This window comes from Zootoca vivipara, chromosome 2, assembly GCF_965207765.1.
Source record: "Zootoca vivipara chromosome 2, rZooViv2.hap1.1, whole genome shotgun sequence".
In the NCBI taxonomy this organism is placed as follows: domain Eukaryota; kingdom Metazoa; phylum Chordata; class Lepidosauria; order Squamata; family Lacertidae; genus Zootoca; species Zootoca vivipara.
Window position 1 is genome coordinate 2,839,165 of NC_142584.1, and position 15,899 is coordinate 2,855,063.

At 47.9% G+C, this 15,899-nt stretch overlaps 1 protein-coding gene across 24 annotated transcripts in view; it reads left to right on the forward strand.

Moving 5' to 3' along the window:
• Positions 1 to 15,899, forward strand: part of ARHGEF25 (Rho guanine nucleotide exchange factor 25) — an 86,690-nt gene that overhangs the window by 18,622 nt on the left and 52,169 nt on the right. For 5 of the 24 annotated variants that reach the window (XM_060272163.2, XM_088662825.1, XM_088662824.1 and 2 more), the window contains exon 1: positions 10,100 to 10,337. The exons of the other annotated variants lie outside the window; for them this stretch is intronic. In XM_060272163.2, the coding sequence (XP_060128146.2) occupies positions 10,247 to 10,337 (91 nt within the window). In that variant the 5' untranslated portion in view covers positions 10,100 to 10,246. Of the gene's footprint in view, positions 1 to 10,099; positions 10,338 to 15,899 lie in introns of those variants that run through there. 24 annotated transcript variants of the gene reach the window in all.

A 15,899-nucleotide genomic window follows, 5' to 3' on the forward strand; every position in this document is an offset into this window, starting at 1 on the left:
ATGAGGACTACAGTGGGGGCAGGAAAGGAACTAAAGCCTACTTATCCCTTGCCGAGGTGTGATCCAGACTGGGGTCTCATGCCCGCTGCGTACTCTTGCAAAACAACATTTCATGAACACTGACTTGTCTAGAATGGCAAAATTAGTGGACCACCTTGTGGGGCCAATTGTGTGGGTAAGCAATATAAAGGAGTTGGCATTCAAGGTCTATTACCGTCAAGAAGTTGTTGCTGTTGTCCTTTCTGTGGGACCTCCATAAACCAAGCAGCGCACATAAAACAAAGTAAAAAGACACAGCAGGCTCTGCCCTCAGGCTTACATTCTGAGTAGAACATGTTGTATGAGGGGGATGCTGGGAAAAGGGCAAGTTTCAAGGAAGATGAAGGGAAGAAGCCAATTTTTTTAAGATGGAATTTTGCACAGTGGAAGGAGCCAGACAGATGCCAGAAGGGGAGCAGATGTTCCAACGGTGGCAGGCAGCAAGGGAGAAAGTGTGCAGTCAAGGAATTGGGGATTTGATTCTGCCTTTATGGGACACAAGACTTCCAAAGGATGGAGAACGGGCATAGAAAAATATATTTATTTATGGCCGGGTGGGGGGGATATCTAAGCCAGTGGGAACAAGGGAATGAAGATAGAAAGAGGGAGACACATTCATGAAAGAGTAACGTGATCATAGCAACGAGCAGAACAAATTAGGCGAGTGGAATAATTAAAAGCAGAGGCAAAAGGATTGGTGGAAAAGGCAGGAAGACCAAGCAAGAGAGTCAGTTCAAGAAGGAATGGGGAGAAGGAGCGAAAGCTTCAGTTGGCTGTGGAATATTTGTTCTTAGAATAACTAACAGCTTGCAGGATGGTTTCCATGAACAACAGGCAGGAAGGGGAAAACAAGATAGGAATACTCCAGACCCATTTACATCTCTTTATGTGCAGAGATGAAAATAGGAAGCTGCCTTGTACTGAGCCATAGACTATGGGTGGAATTCAGTGCAGCACTATGTGGGTTATGCACTCTGGTAGCCAGGTCTGTTTGTCCTCCCCCCCCCCGCCCCCAGCTCAGTATTATCTGCACTGACTGGCAGTGGCTCTATGCTCTCAGGCCCACCTTGAGATGCCAGGGATTGAACCTGGAACTGTTCCATGCAGAGCAGATGCTCTACCCACTTGGTTACGGACCTTCCTCAAAGTGGATGGAGGTGGAGGCAGGCACCCAGCCTGTTCCATATGCTTGGCAGTCAGAGAGGTGGGAACATGAGTGTTTTGCCTCCCTTGGTTCTCCAGTAAATGCCAGGTCTTACTGCTATTAACAAGTTTCTCCTCACATCTAGGGTGCCAGGGGTGCGGGGCAGAGAAGTAAGTTCTTTGTAATCCATGTGCCCTGGACATGAAACCCCAGCTAGCATGGCTGATGGTCAGGGATGATGGGGGTCGGAGTCCAACCACATCTGGAAGGTATCACATTGGCTACCCATTCATTGTTGTATGAAGTAAGCCAGACTCCAACAACCTGGATTTGGAAGAGGGCTGGTGGCCTCCAATTCTGCATTAGGGTCTTGGGGAGGAATGTTTTGTTCTGCCAGGAGCTGGGCTGGTGCCTCCGTTTCTCATCCAGAAGCAACCTTAATTGACCATAAGCTTGCTGTGGCCTAAACAAGAACAAGAGTAGCCCTGCTGGCCTGGCCTTCTCCTTCTTCTCCTCCTTCTCCTTCTTCTCCTCCTTCTCCTCCTTCTCCTCCTTCTCCTCCTTCTCCTCCTTCTCCTCCTTCTCCTCCTTCTCCTCCTTCTCCTCCTTCTCCTCCTTCTCCTCCTTCTCCTTCCTCTTCCTCTTCTTCCTCTTCCTCTTCCTCTTCTTTGGCGATCACTCATAGCCGAGTAAGTTTGTCTTCCATAAACACGGTTTTAACAATGGGTCCGTAAGTGACTGTGGAGGCCAATTCTGGATCCACACATCCTTCCGCAGTGGGGGCATTGGTTTCCAGGCGGGAGTTGATCACGGTGTGGATTTGCCAAGCGTGCCTTCCTCTTAGCACGTTTCTCCCTTGCGTCCTGAGATCAAGTTTCTTCAAAGCACATGACACCTTTGGTAAAGGCTGTTCTCCAACTGGAGCGCTCGCAGGCCAGTGTTTCCCAGTTGTCAGTGTTTATACTACATTTTCTAAGATTTGCCTTGAGACAGTCTTTAAACCTCTTTTGTTGACCACCAGCATTACACTTTCCATTTTTAAATTCGGAATAGAGTAGTTGCTTTGGAAGACGACCATCAGGCATCTGCACAACATGACCAGTCCAATGAAGTTGATGTTGAAGAATCATTCCTTCAACACTGGTGATCTTTGCTTCTTCCAGTACACTGATATTAGTTCACCTGTCTTCCCAAGTGATGTGTAAAATTTTTCGGAGACACCGTTGATGGAATCTTTCAAGGAGTTGGAGATGGCGTTTATAAGTGGTCCATGTTTCACAAGCATATAGTAAGGTTGGTAGTACAATAGCTTTGTAAACAAGCATTTTGGTTTCCCTGCGAATGTCCCGGTCCTCAAACACTCTGCACTTCAATCGGGAGAAAGCCGCACGCACAGAACTCAGGCGATGCTGGATTTCGGCATCAATGTTGGCCCTTGTGGAAAGGTAACTGCCTAACTAGGAGAAATGATCAACATTTTCCAACGTTACACCACTGAGTTGAATTTGTGGCGCTGCAGAGGGGTTATTTGTACTTGTTGGTGCAGCACTTTGGTTTTTTGGATGTTGAGTGATAGGCCAAGCTTTTCGTAAGCTTCTGCAAAGATATTTAGGATGGTTTGGAGGTCATCCTCTGAGCGTGCGCACACTACGTTGTCATCAGCATACTGAAGCTCTATGACGGAAGTTACGGTAACCTTACTTTTTGCTTCCAGCCTGCTCAGATTGAGGAGCTTTCCATCAGTTCGATATATAATTTCTACTCCGGTGGGGAGTTTTCTGTCGACAAAGTGTAGGATCATGGCAATGAAAATAATGAATAGAGTTGGGGCAATAACACAACCCTGTTTAACCCCTGATCCCACTGTGAATGGTTCACTTTGAGAGCCATTGTTATCTGCGGTTGTTGCTGTTATATTATCATGGAGGAGCCGAATGATGTTTACAAATTTATCTGGGCAGCCAATTTTCAGAAGGACAGTCCACAGGGCATTACAATTTACAGTGTCGAAAGCCTTCGTCAGGTCAATAAACGCCAAATACAGGGGTTGGTTTTGCTCTCTGCAATTTTCTTGAAGCTGTCAAGTGATGAAAATCATGTCCACTGTCCCCCTAGAAGGCTGAAAACCATTTTGGGATTTAGGAAGGGTCACCTCGGATATTGTTACCAGACGGTTTGCTAAGATCCTTTCAAGAATTTTGCCGGCTGCAGCTAATAGAGAGATGCCTCAATAGTTTCCACAATCAGTCTGTCACCTTTTTAAAAGAGATTGATAATTTTGGCGTCTCTAAAGTCTGCTGGGATTCCTTCTCTTTCCCAGATTTTTTTGATGAGCTTGTGAAGTTGTGTAAATTCAATTCCGCCCACTTTGAAGATTTCGGCAGGTATCCCATCAGGTCCACTGGCTTTGTGGTTTTTCATTTGGTTAATAGCTGTACACAACCCTCCCGGATTTGGAGATACTGCAACCTCAGCTCTAACTTGTTTTTGCAGAATTTGTGAGAGGACCTCAGCAGCTACGGGGGAGTTGCGGTTAAGGAGATGTTGGTGATGTTCTTTCCAGCGCAGTGCAATAGCTTCTTTATCTTTTAGAAGTGTGTTACCGCTGCTGAGCGTAGGGGGCATATGCCATGATTTATTGGCCCATAGATAGTCTTTGTGGCTTTAAAGAAACTCTGTGCATCATGAGTATCTGCTAAATGCTGGATCTCTTGAGCTTTTTTTTTTATCCACCAGGTGTTTTTTAGTTCTCTGGTTCTTCTTTGAACCTCAGCCTTAGCATAGGTTTTTTTTTTTTTTTTTTTTAGTAGCACAGTTTCTATCTCTGAAAGGCCTTCCTTTTCTTGTCAATCATGCATTCAATCTCACTGTCATTCTCATCAAACCATTCATGGTGTTTCTTGGTCTGGTATCCAATAGTTTGTTCACAGTCTGTGATAATGGATGTTTTTAGTTTGGTCCAGTGTTCATCGATGTTATCAGGGAATTCTGAAAGCAGTTGGTCCTTAAGAGTCGTTTGGAAGCAATCCCGCTTAATGGGATCTTGAAGGGCTTGAGTGTTCATTTTGCGCCTTGGTTTCCTTCCTTGAAGCCTGCATTGAGGTATATTCTTGATAGCCATCATGGAGCGTATTAGTCGGTGATCTGTCCAGCAGTCGCCAGCGCTCATCCTAGCTCTGGTAAGGAGCAAATAACGGCGATCTTTAGCACGGAAAATAACATAGTCTAAGAGGTGCCAGTGGTTTGACCGAGGATGCCTCCATGAAGTTTTAATTTTATTTTTCTGTCGATAGAGTGTGTTGGTAATAACAAGGTTGTGTTAACATCCTGTTCTCAGTGGCCAACCATATGTCTTTATGGGAAGCCTGCAAGCAGGACATGAGTGCAACAGCACTCTGTATTCAGAGGCAGGATGCCACAGGTACTGATGGTAGTTCACAGCCAGCATGGCTAGTAGCCGTTGATAGCCTTAACCACCTTCCTCTTTTGAAGCTATTATTTTGATGCAGATGGCCATCGCTGCATCTGCTGTGGGATAGCAGAGCTGCTGCCTGCTGTGTTTCTGGTGAATCCATTATCTGAGGCTTTTTCTCACCCCTTCAGGAGGTTTTTGTCAAGTGGAAAGTAGAATAGCCAGCTAATTAAAAGGGCAAAGCTGAGATATTCTAATCCACTTGAGCAATAGTGATCATAGGATGATCATAGGATGATCCCAACCCAGTCAGATGGGCAGCATGCAAATAATAATTTTTAATATTAGTATTAGTACGTGGCAGGGTTGTTTCCACGCCCTCCCAATGTTTCACATCTCATTTGCACATCTGCCTACACATCTGTGTCCACACCAGAGGGCTGAGAAAGGGTGTGGATATCTTCATGTGGCTTATGTTTTCAAATCAGATCAAAGCCGGGTTGTGGTAGAAAACATAAAAATGCATTATTTCTCAAGAAACTACAGAATAGATATGGACTGGGGCTAACGTCATAAGCTCACGGCTTCGCAAACCCGTAGTGGGAGCATGCTGGATACAGATTAAACAGGAGTGTCTGCCCAGCATAAGGCTGTGATGTCATGTGTGTGGCTCAGTCCCTTTCCCCAAGGATATTCTCCTGCATACCTGGCTTAGTATTGCTACAAACTGATCGGACTCTGTTTTCCCCATTTAACAATGCTAACCCGGTGGGCATTTTAGAAGAAAAGTGTCTTGTCCAAATATGTTCTGGTTACAGGTAGGTAGCCGTGTTGGTCTGGATCGAAGTAAAATAAAAAAATTCCTTCAGTAGCACCTTAAAGACCAACTAAGTTTTTATTTTGGTATGAGCTTTCGTGTGCATGCACACTTCTTCAGATACAGTGAAATGGAAGTTTCCAGGCACTTATGTAGAGAAGGGGTGGGGAGGGGTGGGGATGGGGAGGGGGGATCACTCAGAAGGGTGGTGGAAATGGGTGATTGACTGACTGATAGCTGTTGATGACCGCAAACGACTGCAAATGGTTTTGCATGAAAAAGCAAGGGTTGAGATGGCTGAAGATCGCTTATCATGTATAATGAGATAAGAACCCGATATCTCTGTTCAAACCAGGTCCCTCCATGGTTTTGAGCTTGGTGATAAGTTGCAATTCAGCAACTTCTCTTTCCAGTCTATTTCTGAAATTCTTTTGTAGTAAGACAGCTACTTTGAGATCTTGTATAGAATGTCCTGGGAGATTGAAGTGTTCTCCTACTGGTTTTTCTGTCTTCTGGTTCCTGACCGCTCCCTTTCTCAAGCTCTGGGAGGAAGACCTTTCATTGCCTACAGACAGCCACCCAATCTTAAACAACTCCTCACCCACAATAATACAACCACCAGACTTAACATGGACACTGGTACCAGAGCCTGCAATAAACCCAGATGCCAACTTTGCTGCCACATACACCCAGACAACACCATTACTGGCCCCAACAACATCCAACATACCATCTCAGGACTATTTAATTGCTCATCCTCTAACATTGTGTATGCCATCAAATGCCAACAGTGCCCTTCAGCTCTCTATATTGGACAAACAGGCCAAACCCTACGCCAAAGGATAAATGGACATAAATCTGACATCAGGAACCAGAAGACAGAAAAACCAGTAGGAGAACACTTCAATCTCCCAGGACATTCTATACAAGATCTCAAAGTAGCTGTCTTACTACAAAAGAATTTCAGAAATAGACTGGAAAGAGAAGTTGCTGAATTGCAACTTATCACCAAGCTCAAAACCATGGAGGGACCTGGTTTGAACAGAGATATCGGGTTCTTATCTCATTATACATGATAAGCGATCTTCAGCCATCTCAACCCTTGCTTTTTCATGCAAAACCATTTGCAGTCGTTTGCGGTCATCAACAGCTATCAGTCAGTCAATCACCCATTTCCACCACCCTTCTGAGTGATCCCCCCTCCCCATCCCCACCCCTCCCCACCCCTTCTCTACATAAGTGCCTGGAAACTTCCATTTCACTGTATCTGAAGAAGTGTGCATGCACACGAAAGCTCATACCAAAATAAAAACTTAGTTGGTCTTTAAGGTGCTACTGAAGGAATTTTTTTATTTTGTCCAAATATGTCCATGAAAAATGGCCACTCTCGTTCCTGCCTTGCCTCCAAAGCAGATGTACGATCCACACACACACTGCTGCTCTGCTTCTTCTTTCCGCCACTCTTCTGTGCTCTTTTTATCTACTCTTCCTCAGTTGTTGCTGGACTACAGTTCCTATCATCCCTGACCATTACCATGCTGGCTGGGGCTGATGGGAGTTGGAGTCCAACAACATTTGGCAAGCACCAGGTTGGGGAAAGCTGCCCTCTATTTAAGCTGATTTGCCATCAAATATAACTGATCAGCAGACATCCAGCCACTCTCCTGTTCCAGTGGCATTCTGGCTCCATTGAGCCTGGTCATCTCCCTTGCCTCCCTCCTTTCCCTAATTAATTTAACAGCCACCCAATTAATTTAACATTCATTTCCTCCTGGGAATTGTAGTTTGGAAGGGGAAGGAGGCAAATGAATAAAGCTTCCAAACAGATCATTCTTAGCACCTTCTAAGAAACCATGGTAGCTCATGTAATACAAAACTAAAATAGGTTTATGATCAGGGACATAGCATTACTAACTTGGCTTGAGGAGTGACGACTGATGAGCATATAATAAGCTCTTTGAAAATTGGAGTTTATTCATGAATCGTTAGCATATAAAACCTCAGGATGATGTACAGCTATATGTATTACATTTATATAAATCACTTGCCATATACTGTGTTAATCTTAAGGCCATATGAACATTAGAAAACTGTTTGGCTCTCTGGTCCCCCCCCCTTTCTGTTTGCTCTTACTCTCATTTGTATCATTTAGAAAAAAATATTGTTGACAATTGTAAATTTGTTTATTGATAGTGGATTGCCTTTCATTCTTTCTGGATGTTTATATTGGAAATTAATCTTTTGCATTCTTTTTGTTGCTGCAGCAGCAAATATAAGCTTTGCCAATGTGGCTACAGGGTGAGGCCAGTACCCAAGACTGTCAGGGTGCTTATATCCAGAATTATAATTTATTTAACTGCATCTGTACCCCACCCCTTTGCCAAAAAGGCTCTCAGAGCAGCTAACAAAAATCAGTACTGAGACTGCCATCAGGCTCACAGTCTAAAAAGGCATGACACACAAGGAAAAAAGAAGGGGAGGGAGGAGAGGAAAGCAAGTTCTTAGTTGTAGGTGAGGTCAGTGGCAGCTCTGGTTGTCTTGCCTTTTGCCAGTATCAATAGCAGTAAAAAGCAAGCATTCCTGGGATCTTAAAACAAAAGAGCCAGGCTTTGAGCTATGCCTGAAAGCAATGCTCACAAGAAGCCTGTCCTTGTCTCCCCCAATATTTTTGGATTTACTGTGACAGAAAAGGGCCCTAGAATGCTGAGTTGGTAGAGTGGATTGTACCACATCAAATTTCAGGTGAAGGGTGTCCTTTCTGAATGCTTCCTTATCTAAGGACTTTTATCCCTGCAAGTAAAATGCACAAGGGGGAAAAGGTTCTGCCCAAACCTATTTCTTGATGTGCTAGTTTTCTATTTACTGGGAGTTTTTTATATATATAAAAATGAAAGATAACATTAAAAATGTGTTTGCTTTTATTGAAATCTGAATTCAGCCTCCCCAGAGTTCTACTGCCTCATTTGGCTGCTTGTGTAAACCAGCTCAACAAATGTGAAATTGAGTTGGGCAGGTTTAAAGTGCCCCTGGGAAGAGATTTAGCCTCTGGGCACCCCATTCTCCCAAGGCCAACACTAGCCATTGCATTGTGCTGATTCTAAGAAGCTAGGAAATGTCTTCAGGTGAATACTCAAGCAGCTTGTATAAGGGCTATATGCTTCAGCTGAACTCTCTAAGGCAGGGAGGGGGAACTTGTGGACCTTCAGATGTAGGTGGACTATGGCTCCCATTATCCTTGAGTCTTGACTAAGTTAGCTAGGGCTGATGGGATTTGGAGTCCATCCATTTGGTCACGAGGGAAATAGAGTTCTGTTCCCCATACATGTTGTTAGGGGAGGGTGGTTCAGTGCTTGTGGCAGGGAATGAGCTCAACACCCCACCCCACCCACCCACCCACCCACCCCGGTGTGAAAGCATGGACATGGTGGCCAAAGATGAATGAGGTAGGGGTTCTGTGTCTTTGTTATGAAAAGAAGAATTAACAGACCATGCAATGGACTGGGACTGCTTAAAAATGCAGCCAACATTTCAGACACTCACCAAGCACTTTTGTGTCACATGGTGGCATACACCACCCCCCATTTTAACTTCACAACAAGCCTGCAAGGTAGGTTAAGAGTTAGTGGCATGCTTCGTGGTTAAGCAAGGATTTGAAGCTGGATTTTCCCAGTCCTAGTTTGACAGTCTTAACCACCACCCTGACTTGGACAATCGCCACATGTATCTGTTTCACTTGAACCTGGGGCTCATAAACGCAGCACTCCTGATTTGTGCACATCACAAAATGAATGTGTGTGTGTGATTGTCATGTGACTGTTTCCACATGCATTCTGTTTTCCTGCGTGGAATTGCTTTCTGCATAGGAAACGTGGAACATTTGCAAGCAGCCCTAAGCTCCCACCCAGCACCCATTCACCCACCCTCGCACAGTGGGGAGAGGAAACAGCTGTGCAAGGAGGCCATCTCAATATGGGATAGATCCTGGGGGTGGGAGTAGGTCTGCCTGGCTCTCTTTCCACACCTTTTTATGGAATCCTGATTGTGTGTGTGTGTGTGTGTGTGTGTGTCTGCCTGCCTGCCTGCCTGCCTGCCTGCCTGCCTGCTGAAACAAAATACAAGGGTGCTGAAGCCCCGCAGCCTAAAGGCAGCCAGGAGTTGTTTGTTGCCCATTCCTGGGCATTCCCTAACTTTGTGATTTCTGAATATCCGCCCCTCTTTTCCCTTGTACGTGCGGAACCCCACTTCTGATTTGTTCCTTCTCTCCTCTCTTCCCAATGCTGGCATGATCGTGGCTGCCAGGCCAGCTCCTGACCCCTGCGCTGCGCCCACGGAGTCTTCCTCTTCCATCTCTGCCCGCCTCCCGCTCGTCCTTACCCTTCGCTCGCCTGCAGGGTGGCGGCGGGGGACGCAGAGAGCTCTGCCGCCCCCTCGCCCGCCGTGCCCGCTGCAGGCTCCCCTGTCTGCTGCAATGGCTCAGCAGCAGGAGCGGGGAGGGAAGGAAGGAGCGGGCGGGCGGTGGAGGCGGCGGCGGTCTGGCTCTGGGAAGCTCTGGAGATCTCGATGAAGACAGAAGGAGGGAGGCAGAGATGCTGGGGGTGGCGGCGGGCGGGCGGGCGGGCGGGAGAGAAGCTGCAGAGGCTCCTCCCCGCCCTGGGCAGCACCAGCCCAGCCCTGTTGTTCTGTCACTGAGCGCAGGCAGGGCTGCGGTGGCGGGAGTCGCCCCCTCCCGCGGGCCCCCTTCCCCGCCCGCCCGCCCGGCCCGCCGCCGCCGCGCTGCCCCCTGCTCCATGGCTGGCACAGTGGGTGACAGAGCCCAGCGCGGCCGGGCGGCACCATGAGGGGCGGGAGCCAGCAAGGCTGCGCCTGCCACCACTTGTTCCGCAAAGTCCTGGCCAAGTGCAGCTGCTGCCCCTCCCGGGCGCGAGGTGAGTGGGGTGGGCGGGCGGGTGGGTGGTCCTGGCAGCGGCGCTGCTCCCCTCCCTCCCTCCCTCCCCTCCTCCCCCCGTCCACTATCCCTTGCACGGTCAGGGCTCTTATTCTGCCCTTCTGCCTGCAGAATGTGAGCCCGCTCCTCCCTGCCCACCCCCTGGGTGGGTGCCACCTGCCGGATAACCCAGCACTGCTTCCTGAAGCATCAAGGAGCAGGGCAGGGGCGTTGTCCTTCCTCCCTGCTGGGCAGCCTCACCTGGTGGTCCTGGCTGCTGCCATCTCTTTGGAGCCGCTCTCGGGCCCCTTGGGCTGGGGCATCTTCATTCTCCTGCTACCTCCTGGCACTAAAGGGCATTTGCTTTCTATGCTGGGCATCTCTGCGGTTCACTGGTGCCCAGGCTCTGTGGGATGACTTTCCTCTTGTGGCGCTGGGATGGGATCAGCTTCTCTCCTTGACACCACACACACACCCCGTATACTAGCCTTCCACTTTTTGCTTCCAAGCAAGGAATGGCACAACACAATGTCTGTACGTGTGCCAAGCTCATCTTAGAGGTGCCACTCCCTTGTGGCCAGAGTTGATGGGTGCTAACAGGAAGATGGAGTGAGGTGGGTGTGGGTGGGGAGGTGTTGGGAAAAGTTTCTGGCAAGAATCAGGAACGTTTGGAGAACTGGTGGTCCTATGTCTTAGCTGCCAAATTGGGGGTGGGTGGCGACAGAGGTGAGAGAAAAAGTGTTTGTGCATTCTGTGGGTTCTGGTCGTTGCTTTTGTACACAAGTATTATTTTTAGCATATATAAATATGCATACATCATGCAGAAGAGAGCATCCCTGCTTCTGTGTGTGCGTGATTGTGATCGTGTGTGCACCAAAACAGTGTATTTAGAGTTGCAGAGGTATTTGTGAATTATAACTCTTCACGCATCTCTTTAGGAACTGTGTGCACATCTCTGTGTACATAGGTCTGTCTCTGTGTTTCACCATGCTTCTGGGAGGCTGTGTGCATACAGATGATGTGTGTGCATGGGTGTGTGTGTGTGAAGAGAGACACACACACACACACACACACACACACTATGTGGGCGGGAGGCTGTTTGCATGTGTGTAGAGACAGCTGAGCAGGAGGAAGGTATGTGTGTGTGTGTGTTCTTTGTATGTTCTTTGTGCCTGTGAATGCACATCTAGCAGGCGCTGAATGGATGGAGCTGTGTGTTGGGCTCCAATACCCTTTTGGTGTGACATGCTCTGTGTGCAGGCTGGAGAGAGTATACAGCACACTGTGCATGGACACACTTTAAAAACAGGAGCGACACAGTTTACAAAGCACTTGGTATGTGGAGATGCCAAGCCAGCCCTCCAGAAGTTGCTGAGCAGAAGGGGGGCAGTTATGGTGTGCATCAGGAGCTGGCTGCTGGGTGGCCTTACTTCCCCACTGCTTGCTACTGCCTCTGTTTCCAGCTGGACTTCAGCGCCCAGAAAGTCTAGGTTAGGGTTGAAAGCCATTAAGATTGGTGATGGGGAAATGAAAGGGTTATGACCTGAGGAGCTGTAGTGGTATGGTGGGGATGGAGGTGGTGTAGAGCCAGGAGCTGTATCCCTGGCATTCTAAGAGTTAAAGCTGATCTTGTATGTGTAGGTATAGAATCATGGGACTCTAGAGGTGGGTGGAAGTGACCATGGATGTCATCTAGTCCAACCCCATGCAATGCAGGAATTTTTTACCCAACGTGACCCTGAGATTAAGAGTCTCGTGCTGTACTAAAGATAACCACAATCTCTCCTTTGCTGATCCTTATGCAGAGGCATAGCTATGGAGGGCATAGCTGGCTTTTTTGCCCCAGGTAAAGCCTCCAGAGGGGTGCCATTGAGGTTCCCAGATAGTGTGTACACAAATGCACTGGTTATTATGGCACTGGTTATGTCTGTGGTTTTTTTATTTCAGTGAATCCTTTCCCCATTGACTCTCTGCTTGCGAGCATGGGCGTAGCCAGGATTTATGTTGGGGGGGGGCAGGACTTCAGTTAAGTATTTTTATTTATTTACTTGATTTAGGCGGGGGGGGGCTGCTCCCCTGCCCCCTCTTGGATACACCCATGCTTGCAAGTGTGGGTGGAGGATAAGCACCATCTCTTCTTACACATAACTCCTTTGCTGACCGTTATGTCTAGAACTCCCTGCTAACGGCTTTCAGCCTGCCATGTGGAACCTCAGGAAGTTGCAGAGGATTCTGGGCCATGTGCTTGGAAGCAGTGCAGTGCCCTGTCCATGTAGGGTCCTGTCCAGGCCTGTAAGGTCCCTCTGGATGAGAGTGCACCCCGCCCACAGCACACCTGATACTCCTCCCTTGCACATTGCTAAGGAAGCTCCAGGAAACAAAAAAACCCACATCTGAGCCTGAGAAGGGCCCAGTGGCAAAGGGTATCTGCTTTGCATGCAGACGTTCCCAGGATCAATCCCTTGCATCTCCAGGTACATTTGGGAATCCTGTCTAAAACCCTGGAGAGCCACTGGCACTTAGTGAGCTCCATGGACAAATGATCTGACACTGTATAAAGCAGCTACCTTTGTTTCTGTGAAGCTTGCCTCATGGAGAATCCTCGGAAATGAAACAATTTGAACACTGGGCTTATTTTTGTGTGGAGCAGAGCAAGATGTTGTATATCCATATTATATATGAATGTAAAGGTTCTGTGTCTGTGTGAATTGTGATCCTATACTTGGCTCTAGAGCAGGGGTAGACAACCTAAGGCCCAGGGGCCGGACGCGGCCCAATCGCCTTCTCAATCTGGCCTGCGGGGGAATCAGCGTGTTTTTGCAAAAGTAGAATGTGTCCTTTTATTTTAAATGTATCTCTATTTGTGGGGCCTGCCTGGTGTTTCTACATGAGTAGAATTTGCGCTTTTATTCAAAGGGCATATCTGGGTTATTTGTGGGGCATAGGAATTCATTCATTCCCCCCCTTTCAAAATATAGTCTGGCCCACCACATGGTCTGAGGGACGATGGACCGGCCCACAGCTGGAAAAGGTTGCTGACCCCCCCCCCTGCTCTAGAGTCTTCTCATGTCTTCTGCCCAGGAAGTTCTGGGAGGTGTACATGGTTCTTCTCTCTCCCAACTTTATCCTCCCAACAATCCTGTGAGGTAGATTAGGCAGAGAGACAGACTTGCTCAAGCTCATTTGGTGAGCTTTGTGGCCAAGTTAGGATTTGAACCCTGGTCTCTCAGATCCTCAGCTTTGTGGCCAAGTTAGGATTTGAACCCTGGTCTCTCAGATCCTAATCCAGCACTCTATCCATTGCACAAAGTGGATCGCGAGGTAGAATCTGGATGCTGGGTGTTGACTCTGGATGGGGTTGCTCCCCTCCAAAAGTAACAATGTGTGGGGAAGACAGACTAATTCTGGCACTAGTGACTTATTTGGGGGGGAGCCCCACCTTAATTCCATTGTTATGCTCAGACTCTTAACAGATGAACATTTGGTTGGTATTAAATAAGAGTATTAAATAACTCAGAGAGAGCTGGGGATTTTTATTTTTTTAAGAGTGTTATACATGCTGGTCTGAGGACCCAGGTGGCGCTGTGGTTAAACCACTGAGCCTAGGGCTTGCTGACCACAAGGTCGGCGGTTCGAATCCCTGTGACGGGGTGAGCTCCCGTTGCTTGGTCCCAGCTCCTGCCAACCTAGCAGTTCGAAAGCATGTCAAAATGCAAGTAGATAAATAGGAACCGCTACAGCGGGAAGGTAAACGGCGTTTCCATGTGCTGCTCTGGTTCGCCAGAAGCGGCTTTGTCATGCTGGCCACATGACCTGGAAGCTATACGCCGGCTCCCTCGGCCAATAATGCGAGATGAGCGCGCAACCCCAGAGTCGGTCACGACTGGACCTAATGGTCAGGGGTCCCTTTACCTTTTACATGCTGGTCTAGTGCACCTACACCTGTAAGAAGCACTTTGATTCTTCTTATTCTAAACGTTGGGTTTGTATCTTTTCATTCATTCTCAGACTTAGGTTACCAGACGTCCCTGTTTCCCGGGGACAGTCCCAGATTTACAAATCAGTCTCCATACAAAATCCATTGAAGTTGAAAAGTGTCCCCAGATTCATTGGGGAAAAAATCTGGTAACCTTATCCCAGACGCTCTGTGGGTTTTCCTTTTCAAGTTCTCTGCTCCATTTCAGCTGGGCTTCCTGTCTGGTTTTTTTGATTTAATGGGACTGGAATTGGGCCTCTTGGGTCTGATGAGCGGCTGTAATGATGGTGGCTGTGGTCCTTAGTGAAACTGGAATAGAAGCTGCGGGGATCCAGGAAGCTTGACTTCTGTTCCCATCTCTGAGAGAGTAGTTGGGACTTGTGGAGAAGCAGGAATTGAGGGAATAAAAGCTGGTATTAATTTCCTCTTCCTGTTTCAGAGATCAGAGGTGCTAGTCCATGTCCTTTTTCCCACAGTCAACTGGAAGTGCAGGAGTGTCCATTGCTTCCACATTCCCAAGCCCCCTTGGGATCAAGTGAGAGGCAAACTAAGCTTCCATTGAGGAAAAGGGGGGCACTCTTATCTAGGAGCGCCCCCCCCCCCAATTTAGACCTCCTGGTATCGTTGTTGTTGTTGCTAAAATTTCAGAGAGAGGAGCTCTGTGTTGGGAGTGGAGGTTTGAGGAAAGAGTGCCTTTAAGCATGTGCAGTATGCCTTCTCTCAAACCTTGGAGTGACTGCAGCCAATTCCGGGACATTTCGTGGGATCAGGAGCAAATGTGTCTGCCACAAAGACATATTTCAGCCAAGCTTACGACTCTGCACCCCTTACTTTAGAAATTAAGTATTGTGGAATGATGAGGGTGAGTAGGCAGGACAGAGCAGCTCCTCTTGCCTGCTCCACACCACAGGATGTTCCTTGAGAATCTGACCCTGGAATAAATCCTGGCCCAGGCCCAGGCTTCCGTGACTCACCATTCACGCTGCAGCTGGCTGCTCCGATTACCAACAACTCCCCCAGTTTAGATATGGCTGGAGCTGCTCCCAGATCGGGTGGTGGTGGGGGGAGCACTTGATATACACTGCCCCCTTCTTTTTCTCCCCACCTCCCTGCTCCCTCACCCATGGCCTCAACAAACAAGGCATGGAAACATTTCCTGTGGCGAACACTACAAAATGGGTGGAAAATCTGTGAGGTCTGGTGTGAGGAGGCTTCAGGGCTTGAGTCAAGCCAGGTATCGCCAGGGCTTGGATCCGGGAATTGGTCTCATGGAGAAGGCAGGGACTCTGAGCTTGCGCAGAGAGCGTCTTTTCCTCCACATTAAGATGGCTACATGATCTGAAATAGAAGGAAGAGGTTCCAAGTCAGAAAGTATCAGGTTTTTGGCAGGCCCGAGGCTTGGCATTTCTTGTTTTAGAAACTCCATTCTGGCGATGGGGTGTGTGCCTGTGTGTTTCTTCTGTCAACCCTAAATAGGGAAAGAAAAGAAACATTATCAATCAAATATTGCGTTTTTATGCCACCACCTTTCTGCCAAGGCAGCCAACATGGTCCGGCTGGATTGCAGTGAATTGCCAGTCAGCACTT